At 35.5% G+C, this 12,885-nt stretch overlaps 1 protein-coding gene across 2 annotated transcripts in view; it reads left to right on the forward strand.

The window, feature by feature from the left end:
- The window catches only part of prkcaa (protein kinase C, alpha, a), a 133,667-nt gene extending 121,744 nt beyond the window's left edge, over nt 1–11,923 (forward strand). For both annotated transcript variants that reach the window (XM_058778563.1, XM_058778562.1), the window contains 3 exons: nt 616–723; nt 3,759–3,899; nt 8,044–11,923. In XM_058778563.1, the coding sequence (XP_058634546.1) occupies nt 616–723; nt 3,759–3,899; nt 8,044–8,208 (414 nt within the window). In that variant the 3' untranslated portion in view covers nt 8,209–11,923. The remainder of the gene's footprint in view (nt 1–615; nt 724–3,758; nt 3,900–8,043) is intronic.
- Nucleotides 11,924–12,885: the final 962 nt, after the last annotated feature.

Raw genomic sequence — 12,885 nt, forward strand, 5'->3', positions numbered from 1 at the left:
AAAGAAAAGAAAAGAAAAGAAAAGAAAAGAAAATAGTAATTTTTTAATTCGGGCTAGTTAATTAATTTTCGGGCTACCAAAATCTGAAGAGTACCTGCCCGAAGGGCTACCAGGGATTTTGAAATTTTGCGAGCCCTGGAAACTATCCACATATAATATTGACACCAGCTGCTGTACTCAGAGAGGATCTCTGGGTAAAAATGCACCTCTTCACATCCACCACCTGGTTTTAGAGAATTCATATCATAAATTTAAAACATACATCTTATCTTAATAAATAAAAAAGCACTCTGGTGGTACCAGTTGTCAGTAATGTATCAAGACGGTAATACCATGGTACTTCGTTATATTCCAAGATACTTTCATGGTATTTAAATGGTACTATAAGATCCTTCAAATAATACCAAGGTATTATCACTTTGTCCAAGCATAATGATCCTTTTTTACTTGTTTTTACCATGGTATATTTTATGCTTGAACAATTGTACTTTTTGTAAGAGTGAGTTTAAGGTAAAATCTATAATCCCACATTTGAAGAGTGCAAGAGTTAAAGAACCTATATATCAGGATAAAAACTGAATAATATTATATTAATTTTAATACTGATTTACACAGCCTCCATTTGATGGTGAGGATGAAGATGAACTTTTCCAGTCCATTATGGAGCACAACGTCTCCTACCCTAAATCCTTGTCCAAAGAAGCAGTTTCCATCTGCAAAGGGGTAAGTTCTGTCACATAAAAACAGAATGTTCCAGGTTCTAAAGCCCATCTGAACCAGTATGCCTTCTCTTCTTGACTCAAGATTTTCTCATTAGAGAGAGAAAATCTGGGAAAAAAGGAGGATTATTGCTCTCTAGTTGGTTAATAACAAGGAACCAAAATTCACCAGTACATTATTCTTCTTTTTAATCTTTCATCTTTGCCTCTGAAAATAGTTGTAGACTTCTTGGCTTAATAGTTACAAACTTTGCATTCTCCAGATCAATGGATGTATGTGGCTGAGACCAGAAAGCAAAAGTTTAGGAGCTCATTTAATACCTGACAAATGAGGAGGATATACTGTATCTCAGAAGAAGAGAGCTGCTGAGTCATTCCAAAATTCAGGTCATTAGGTTCCCATGAATCAAAGATAATTCTGACAGAAATGCACTGACATTTGATATCAATGTATCTTAAATTGTGTTCAGTGAAAGTTACTGAAATCTATATAACAGAAAAAAAAATGTCTTTTGTATTGTTATCACTTCTTTTAATCCCTCATATTACATGAAGCTGCTCAGAAATTCACTGCCCATCAGAAATTCACTGCAGGAGCTGATCCAATTTAGATAAAAACACATGAACCCCTGGTTTCATTTTTAATAAAAGTTTTATCAGTGTTCAGGTTTCATTTGCCATGAATGCAGTGTGTTGTTATTAGATTCACCTTCAGTCTGACAAAAAAACAAAACTTTAACTATTTTAGAGTGAGAGTAAAACAGACCATTTCTTCTTTACTTGACAATCAAAATCAAAAATCTATATTATTTTCATCATTTTAATTAACTAACATCAACAAACACATGATTAGATTTCATATTTTCTCATTAATATAGGATTTAAGCAATTACTGTTTCCAGAACATCTTAACATTTTGTTTTCAATGTGATACCTGTAAGCTACATCCCTGGGGGGAAAACTATGTTAGGACTATGTTATTTATGCATAGAACTTAACAGATGCATTTTATAATGTAGCACATTCTGCATAATCTTTGGAAAGATTACAATATGAAAAAAGAATAAAGCAGTTATATGACATATCTGAACACTCACATTACATTCTCTCAGCTGAACCACTCTTAAATTACTACACGTTACATGCAATTTAGTAGAGTCTGAATCTATTTAGTATATTGTTTTTGTTTGTTTGTTTGTTTGTTTGTTTTTTTGCATTGACCTGTAACGTTTCATTGTTCTTGATAAAAAAATTAAAAAAAATTACAGTATCTTGTTCTGAATCAAAAGACAGGGTAAAATGACAGGGGTGCATTAGCCGTTTCTGAAGGTATTGTCATCATTGTAAGAAATACATTTTTGTTCACATTTAATTTTTCATTATGCTTTAAGGTACTTTCAGGAAAACTACGGTAATACCATAATACGTTTTGCTACTTTCATTGCAAGAACACCATGTTAGGTAGAGAAAGAGATAATGATGCAAGCAGGACACTACACAGCTGATGATTTGCGTCATCACACACTGTCTCACTTTTATAATGTTTTCTATTACCTGTCTTTCTGTCAGTGGTAGAGGTGTAAGTTCATCTGTTTTCATTTCTGTGTGTTTTGAAATGTGTGTGTGTGTGTCTTATAAACTGTGCCACCTACTAATGAATACATATTGGCTGTCAGAAGCTGACCCAGAAAAGCCTGGGACTATAGCGGGATAATGAATTAGAAATTTACCTGAAATCAATTTTCCTGGCAAATTTAAATCACCATTTGATAATTAAAGCGAAAAGAAAAGAAAAGAAAAAGAAAACTTTTTTTCTTTAGTTAGCAGGCTGTTAAAATGAGTGCTACTTAGAACCGAATAGCTATTGGAATTACCAAAGTTCATAAAGTTCTTTGCATCTGTGAAATCTTCTGTAGCACTTTAGTTTAAGGACCAATTCCCACAATTATCTAGTTGCTTATAGCATGCATATTACTAGAATATTGCCTGTTTATTAGTACTTATAAAGCACTTATTCTCAATGACCATATTTTAGATCCCTTAATCCTACCCAGTACCTAAACTTAACAACTACCTTACTAACTATTAATAAGCAGTAAGAGTTTATTGAGACAAAGTTAAAGTTAATAGTGAGAATTGGACCTTAAAAGAAAGTGTGACCACTTAAACTTAACAACTACCTTAACTATTAGTAAACTGCAGATTAGGAGTTTATTGAGGCAAAAGTCATAGTTAATAGTTACTGTAGTTAAAAGTGAGAATTGTGTGGATGGAGCACAGATCTGTCCAAAATATCAACAAATTGGTTTCTCTAGATTCTTTGGGGTTTTTATGAGTGACAATATGTCTTATTTATATAGCATATTGGAAAAAAGAACAGGTATTATATAAACATTTAAAGCTTTACTTAATTGAGTTTACATTTGATTTTTAAGCCACCACTACCACCTTTCAAATACTGTCTCAAGTAGACTTAGACAATCACTTAGATATCACTTAGTGGTGAATATCACACCCATGGACAGGATTTTCAGTAACACTTTTATGTAGTTTTCAGCATACATTTGCCATTGTCTGGAATTTCTGTTCAAAAAACTCCACACTTTTTCCCTATAATGACTGCAGAGATTTATGCGTTCAGTTTACAGTCTGTAATTGTTGTCCCTTCTGGCCTTTATCTGCAGTACAGATCTGCTATTACCATGGAGAATGAACATATTAATTTGAGGATGTCTTGAAGGTGGTTAGCTGTTAGGGTTATCTTTTTTATGACTTCATAAGAAACTACACTGAATACACAGAAAAAGAACCTATGAACATTTACACTTTCATAATAGATATCCATATGCAATTGAACCTAGAATAATTGTTGACAAAATGCTCATGTCAGTACCCCTATTTGAAATTGTGTTATCATGAAATTTAATGATGAGCATATGCATGTAAATGGTAAACTGAATATATTATATGCCAGTTTTTATGATTGTCACATTAAGCTTTTTCCTGTTTATATGATAATGATTTTATCTTGTGTCTCAGCTGATGACAAAACACCCTTCAAAGCGTCTGGGCTGCAACCCAGAGGGGGCGAGAGATATTCGGGAACATGCTTTCTTCCGTCGGATTGACTGGGAACGTCTGGAAAATAGAGAAGTACAGCCTCCATTCAAACCCAAAGTGGTAAGAAAATCCATGCAGGTCTATTCATTTTCAACATGTGTGTATTTATCATACACTGATGGAAAAACTAAGAATGCTCTTCGACTGAAAGTTTTTATGGGGAAGTGGCTCTGAAAAGGCATGTATTTAAAGTATTTATGTTGATTCAGATTAAGATACTAATATACAGGAGAGTAAATGTTGTCGTATTTCAATCAGGACCACTTTCGTCAAGTATATTTATTACAATTATATTGCATACAGTTAGTGTTGGCGGTATGGTTGTGTTCTGGGCAACATTCCACAAGCCTGTCCATGCAGCCATGCTTGGACAGAGCGGGGAGAACAGCAAGACAAAACCCCCCCAGGGTACAGAACAGAATCATTATATGCATACATAATTACAATTCACAATTGCATGAGTTGTAGAAAACAAAAAACGTGATAGAGAAGGCCTGCAATGAAGTGAACTGTATAAGGAAGAAACAAAGTCAGATCAGATTACAGGTTTAGTTAGATGGAGTTGGGGTTGGAGGAGGGAGTTAATTGCGAGCAGCGATGCGATGGTAGAGACGCTGAAGAATGGGAATTTAAGTAGACTGCTTGTGATAGGTGTCAAGACTGGATTGGTACACGTCAGGAACAGCTGACTGTGGGCTGATGCGAGCTTGACTGACGTGGCCTACCTGAACTAACGCGATGCTGAATTTTTTTTTTTTTTTCAGAAATTCACTTTAAAAAAAAATGGAATATTGGCACCTGTATATTTTACTTTTAACTGTGAGATGATGATATAAATTTGAATGATGGTAATATAGCAGTCTACTTGAACTACCAAAACCATTTTTAACTAAGAATGTACTGATAATGATAATACAGGTAATACAATTAGTGCCCTATCAATAAAATGGTATCTCGAAGGGCCCTATCATACACCCGGCGCAAGGCGTGGCGCAAGTGTTTTTGCTAGTTTCAGCCCAACGCAGTTGTCATTTTCCCGTCCTGCACCGCGTTGTTTAAATTTGTGTTCCCATTTGTGCGCCCAGGGGCATGCTGGTCTAAAAAAGAGGTGTGTTAATGCGCATTGTTGGCGCGTTGCTATTTTGAGGAACTGAAAATAGACTGCGCCATAGACCAACTCAAACCTGGTCTAAAGTCAATGGCGCAATATTTATTTTTTTGTTATAAAGAGCGTGTTAGTAGAAAATGTGTATCTGGGCGGGTCCACAACGCGCGTTTACAATGTGCTTATTACACACAGGGACCCGCAGCAGCACACAAACATGCCTAATATTAAAAATTAAAGGATTAGCTACAGTGTAAAAGAATATTATTGTGTAGGCTACATAAATATAAAAATGTCATAACGGATAGTCATTGCGTGTATCAGAATTAGACTACCTATTTGCTTGCACATGAGCAGATCCGTTTGCTCTCTGGAGACACGTTCAATCTTTGCGCCTTAAAATTCTGCCCTTTAATTAAATAGCGAATCCGCCATGGCGCGAGCGCAACTCACTCTTAAAGGGAATGGGAGATGAGACTCTGATTTGTTTATTGCACGTTATGCCCAAAAACACACCCATTACTCATTAAGAGCATAGGGACAACCCTTTTAGACCACGCGCCGGGAGCACCGACCTTTTTTCCCATCTCGTTATATAACAAAAGTGGATTCGGAAACGCTCTAAGTGCACCTGCGCCGTGCGCTTTAGACCATGCGCTTAGATCATTAAAATAGGGCCCATAGTCTTTACTTCCAAAATGATAAAAGTAACAATCATGACAGTATTTTTACAGTAAAATTAAAGTATTATCACTGTAAATGCTTTAAGAATATAAAGTTAACCAATTTACAGTTTTTATGTAAAAATCACAAACAAAAAAATAGCACAAATGAAGACCTCTCTGACACTAACGTGTAATCATCTGCCTGTCCTGATGAATGCTTATTGCTATGTATAATTTCTGTGCCTTCTGATTTTGGTTCTAATAATTCTAGTTTTCACTGTTTTTTGTTGAAACGTGTTATGAATTGGTATTGCTTTTCTGAGACAGCGCTCGTGGAGGAAGTGAGAATATTTTGCCAAGATACTAAAAGGATAGAGATAGAGCCATTTGTCATATTAAATAGCTTAGATTGTCCTTGGTATGGTTGTGTGTGTGTGTGTGTGTGTGTGTGTGTGTTGTATGAGTGGGAGAGAGCGAGAGAGAGGGATGAGCTGCAAAAGCAGTCTGCATACATATATATGACTTCTAAAGTGGGTCATACTGTAGTTGTTTCCCCTTCGCAAGCACACATGCTCTCCCACACATATATCATTGAATAGGGCATTCTGTCACATCACTGGGGACAAAACAGAAAAGAAGAGAGGGGTTAGTTTGTCTCGAGTATTTGTGTGTTTCTTATGATGTCCTATTTTTTTAGTGCGAGTGTGTTATGAACATCACCTGTCAGTTTAAATTTTTTTTTGTGTGTGTGTTTGTTTGTTTGTTTGTCCCCTGAGGACATCCTGAAGCTGAACTGCAGCTTCCTCTCATGGTCAAAACTAGGCCAGATACAGACCCTGTGTCCCTTTCACACTAATGGTGGGGGTTAAACAGGCTTAATTCAGCACAGCTACCATTTTAAACATTTAGCCAATCATTAGTTCCACTGCTGACGTAGGAAGTGCCCTACATGGACCTCTGTGTCTGAAAAATGGCTTTTTATGGTCTCCGTGTTTGTGTGTGATGATGACACTTGCAACTTCAATTGATCTGCATGCTTGTTTGAACACAACCGTTCCCTCTAAGTTTCTCATCATTCACATATGATGGGAAAATCTGCCTCATAAGAGAGCATGACACAGGCATTTACATTTGACCATCTCTCTCAGTGCTTGAGTCACCATTCATCTCTCCTTTCAAATATCATACAATGGGAAGGGGGGAGGGAAATCTTCTATTTTAAGCCACATCTTGAGCTGCATGTCTTATGGAATCTGGCAGCTTTACAAAAGGAAACTCCATATTCTTTATTTCCTGCTTTCTTGTAACTGTTTTTGTTTGTGTGCATAAAATTTGGGAATTCAGTCGATTAAAAATATTAATTACATGATATGCCAATTAATTGATAAGCTTAACTGAAATCATCACTTAGATCAGTCTAATCTATTTTGTAGTTGTTAGTCTATGTGCACATGCATGAAATGGTGGCTGTGTCACATTTCGCTGTTCTTAAATTGCTTCAATGGAAGGAAAATTCCTTTACGTACAGGGGCATGATTAAATGTTTTAATTTTGTTAACACGTATAAATTGACAGCCTTCTTTTAACATAACAGGAAATGTTGTTGGCTGTTGTTTTAATATTTTTAAAAATTATGAAAGCCCTAACAAGAAGGGTCTGAATCCTGCACACCGTATATCCCACACATGTATATATCATTGATAAGGAGCTTTGAATCATTTATTCGTCATAATAATAGGATTATTATAAATGTGCTTCTGGTACTTTTTCATACACATGGTATTAAGAAAGGTATTAATGTTCCTTCTACTTACAGTAGTTCAGTTAATTTGTCAAGATGGTTATGAGGTTTAGAACTACTCACAAGCCTGTCATGAAGAATAGAAAATGAGAATAGCTAGTAGCCTATAGTGATTACTATGTTGTTTAGTGACTCAGAAGATTCTAACAAATAAATACTTCAAGTTCCACATTTCATTTTATGTTTTACACTTATTTTAACACATTAATGCAAAGTACTCATGTCAGAAACTGCTGTCGGTTGCCAGTGTGTTTGGCTTCCACATCTGTGCTTTATCCAGATGAAGAGGAACTAGGGCATATAATCTGAAATCTGTGCGTTGGACATGAGGGATTTGGGAACTAAAGTATAAATAGGCATAAAAATCTCATATTTCCAACAAAGAATGTTAAACAAAATTAAAATCCGCTTTATTTGGAGTTCAAACCATGTGCAGATAAAACAGTGTAACTTTAAACCATGCTTGTTGTCTGCATTACAATGTATATTTAACAAACCTTTGACTTTCATTTGTGTCTGAATTTGATGCAGGGATTAACACTACATGGTTGTAGCATTACAGTAAATTGTGTCAAAAGTAATCTTTTCTTTCCTGTAATCTCTCTCTCTTGCTACCTCTTTTTTGTTTTATAGTGTGGAAAGGGGGCAGAGAACTTTGACAAGTTCTTCACACGCACACAGCCACAGCTGACCCCTCCTGATGAGCTGGTTATCGCCAACATCGACCAGGCTGAATTTGATGGATTTTCCTTCATCAACCCTCAATTCGTCCATCCTTCTCTCATCAACAGTGAATAAAACAGGAAAAAGAGGGAATGAATGTGAATCTACCTACTACCCCAAAACTCTGCCCTTGCCTTTACCCTTTTATCTAACAAATGTTAAACCAAAACCACAGTATCTTGAATTGTCATGTCTTTTTTGTTTAAAAATCTAGCAGTTATTTTCACATTTTTCACATCATTTCAATGTAGGCCAGTCGGAGAGTTTACCTTAATGATTGAAAATAGATTGAGAGATTTTTTTTTTTTTTTTTTTTTAACTGAATAACACTTAAACTCTGGTTAGGAAGGGCTGTTTACATTACAAACTGATCGTCTGACCAGTTTTTAAAAGTCTAGGAGGCCATCTTATCTCAAGCCGCTGGTGGCTGACACAGCATGATTTCACCACATCTACCCAAAGCCCCATAACAAATACAGAGTTGTGTGCTTCCTAAGACAGTCTTCCCTTTCAGGATTTCTAAAGGTAATCGCCAAAGCCAATGGGGTTTCTGTCTTCCCCTTAGCACTATACTAATTTATCTATTTACAGAATTACTTCTGGTGTCAGTTTCAGTACTCACTTTTTGGAGTCTCCAGTGTTTTCTCATTGTAAGTGTCGTTAAATGTTTTAAATAAAATACTAAACATCTCTCAGTCTAATATTTGCACATATTTCAGGTATGACATGACAACTTGGCACATCAGTTTAACAACTTGTTTGCATTTTCTGTTTGTTCTATAGTAAAAAAGCATGCCAAGAGTTTCTGCAGTTCACAAGCCGACAGAGCTGTGGATTCATGAGATGTTATGATAGTGTTTTTTTTTAATATGCTGTTGTTGCATATAAAATGGTTTTATTTCACAGTAAACAGATACACACTTTTACCCATAAAATAAATGACAGAATAATAAAGATATTACCTCGTTATCCCTTTAATTCACCAAGTGTATTAAAATATCCAAAATATCCTCTTTTTTGCCATAGTTGAAAATATCCTGGGAACATGAGAAAATTTTGTGTCTGTGTGTGTTTTGTTTCGGTAATGAGGGATATTATGAGAGGGAAAAATATTTAAGTGTTGGCATTTATATCAAGCTCTAATTATGTTGGTCTTAAACTCATTGTCTGCATATAAGTTAATACTGAATAGTAAATGCTAATCTCTGCTATACCTACCGAATTACCTTGACATCATTATGTTTGGATTTAACATAATTGATTGTAAAATGTAATACCGTTATGCCATATTTCTCCTCTTGCTGCTTCAACATTTTGGTTATACTTAATAATACATGCTATTTAAACAGTATAAGATGCTTTTAATACCAACTAAATGTGACTTCATTATATTACAATGGTGAAATTTCTGTGACATTAGGGCAAATTTACAACTGAGGGAAAAGTATGAAAGTGAGTTTGCATTAACTGTTAAAGGGGGTAGTTCACCCAAAATTGGAAATTCTATAATTTTTTACTCACCCTCAAGTTGTTCGGAACCTGTATGAGTTTCTCTCTTTTGTTGAACACAAAAGAAGATATTTTGAAGAATGTTGGCAAGCAAACAGTTGCCAGTAGCCATTGACTTCCATGGTATTTTTTTCCATACTATGGAAGTCAATGGCTACCAGCTACTGTTTGGTTACCAGCATGAGTAAATGATGACAGAATTTTCATTTTTGGGTGAACTCTCCCTTTAACATAAAACCGAGGTTGAATTATTAGCTGGTTTAAATGTTTTTAGTAACTTTCATAGTCCAATTTTATGATTATTGTCCCTTTTAAATGTGTAATTTTGTATTAACCACATCATTACACAGTCAGCTCCTATAATGCTATTATTCAGGTAGATATTTGTGTAATCGTTGTTATCATTGGTGTGTACTGTTGTAAACACTGTAACATGACATGGAAATGACCTTGTACTTTGCATAATGAAATAATTTACAAATGTGCTTTCGCCATTCAATTTTCCAACTGTACTTTGTCAAAACACCTTTGCTTTTGGCTGTTATGTGTGACCTAAACGGATTCCATGGTTTTAAAATGTGAGCTGATTGGCTGCTGTCATCCTACTATGGTCTGATAACTTGCCTTTGCCTGCATGTTTTGGTATGAAAATCCACTTGAAAAGATTTGTGTGTATTTATGAAGAATGTTTTGTTATCAATGGAATATAAAATTGAGATTATAAGCTTATTACAGAATGGAGTATGAACAAGGCAGATACTTATTTAATAACTCTGAATTTCAATTATTTTAATGTCTTGATATTGTAGTTTGTGATTCTGTATGTTCTTCCCATCTTTTTCTGCTGTTAGAAGTAATGCAAAGTATGTAGTAAATTTCAGATTTAGATCAAAATCACACATGGGATAATCGGCTTGGTTAGATTTTAGATCACAGGTGTCAGTTTTCTTCTAGCTCTAATATACTTGTCAGTTTAATGTTTTCCCCCTCTTTTTATAACAGGACAGCAAATATATGGAAATGTGAGATTAGCTCACTTCTGTCTTCTCTTTTTTTCTGTGACTTATTGATGTTGATCCTGCCGTAAAATCCCTCCAGTGCTAAAAACACCTTTGTTGAAATTGTATGCAAACCCCATCTTTCTTTTCTTGGGTCTTTCCAAAAACCTACTTTGTGTCAGTGCCATGCTGAACCCAGCAGGACCGCTGTTGCACTAACTGCGTAGCCACAACGATGTTTGCCAGTATTGAATCCAGTATTTTGTGCACTAGTCTCATGTAGCCATACTTTTAACTGAATGCTGTTACTGCTCTTGAGATCGCAGTAGAGCATCTTTTGCTCTGTGTATCTGCCATTCAATCATGTGCACTACCTTGGCTGTTGTAAAGAAAGTTGCATAGCAGTTTAAAAAAAAAAAAAAAAAAAACAGGTTTAACATGGCATGCTTTGAGTTTCCTCTGCTGTAAGATGATCCTTATGCCTTACCCAATTCTTTCTATTCCTGTGCTGCTGAATTAATGATAGAATACATGAACAAATGGATGAATGAACTGCTAATCTTATTGCTTGTTTTTTCCCTAAGTTGTTTAACTTTCCCTTGAAGGAAAAGTTCACCCAAAAATGGAAATTCTGTTTTAATCTATAGGTTTGGAAAGACATTAGAGTGAGTGAATGACAAAATGGGGTGAACTAATCTTTTAAATGTGCCGTATCTGCTTCTGTAGTCATCTATTGCAATTAATTTGAATTAATTCTTTATTATATTTGACACCCAAATTACAAAAACAAGGTGGAATTACCTTTTCCCAATTAGTCAGCAATTCATGTTTCTTCCGGTACTATTAAGTTTTGTGTTTGTTGAAGAGAAGAGCAAGAACTTTGCTCCTCGTTTTATCATTTTTTTCATTACTTTGTGTTCTTAATGTGTAGATTGGTTAGTGCATCACTATGTTGTCCTTTTGCTTTGTGTGACTCAGTCCACCTGTTTTATTTTCATCTGTTGAGTTTTTCATTTAGAGGACAAAATCAACAGAATGCCTTACTTTGCTCTCTGTCTCTCAAATAGCAAGGTCCTGAATTGAACCCAAAGCACTATCTGTGTTCCTATATACTAATATTGATCCATAACGTATAAATAAACCAAGTAAAATGTTGTATTTTGTAGCAGTGTATATTAGCCCTGCCTTTGTTGTCTTAACAGATTATATGCTTTTTCCATGCAATCCTTGTTGCCATTTATACCTAATGTATGATATAGCAAATAAAGAAGGGAAAATGAAACTCAGTCTGTAGATGTCCCTTCTTGAAGATGAAGCTGACACTGACTACGGTGATCTGTTATGGTGTCTCATGCACCAGAGTTGGGTGCAGATAAAATTTTAATGCTAAGAGATTCAAAAGAAGCATAAAATGGTCATTCTGAATATTTTATCCAGAAGCTCAGGACATTGTCAGTCATCTTACCAGAACATTTCCAACAGGAATTTTTCCCTTGACACATCACAGAAGAATATTTTAATTTGCTGTTAACATTCAAGCAAAATTCCACACTGCTATGGATTAAAATTAAAACTGCAAACAAGTTATCCACTGTCAGATGCATCTATTTTTGGGTATTTTACTTTTCAGCAGTCCAATTATTCCTAGTAAAGCAGGACACTCATCTCCCCACAGACTTTGCACAGACCATCTAAACCTCAACATCCGTAATAAAGTCTCAAGTGGTGCATCCATGGACCATTTACGTCCATGGTGGTGCATTCATCCATATACGCGAAAGAAAACGAGGCTGTGAGGGATACATTCTTTACAAAGGCATGCACTGCCTATAAAGGTCCTAGATTCCGTAATTTTCACAACTCTCAACTTTAAAACAGAACAGTTGTCATGTTGTTAACAACAATACAATCCACTAAACGCACTGTAGTTCTATCCCTGCAGACTCGTTTTCATTCCTGACTGAAGTGTAAACTGAAGGTTTCAGATTTATCCGACCTTAAACATCCAGCTCAAAAAACAAACAAACAAAAAAAAAAGTTATGTCGGTTAAATTTGCTGTTTTATATGTCGGTCTGACAACCCAATGTAGTTTGGCCAGAATGCCACGAAGCGTTCCAAACTTTATGACATTAGTCAGCCTCTGCAACGATAACATTACCCCAAATACAACATCCATAACAGTAGTGACACAGCAAACAACAGGCTACATCATCTATCTAAAACCAATAAAACAAGAGCAATGAC

Source organism: Onychostoma macrolepis, chromosome 06 (genome assembly GCF_012432095.1).
Source record: "Onychostoma macrolepis isolate SWU-2019 chromosome 06, ASM1243209v1, whole genome shotgun sequence".
Lineage (NCBI taxonomy): Eukaryota > Metazoa > Chordata > Actinopteri > Cypriniformes > Cyprinidae > Onychostoma > Onychostoma macrolepis.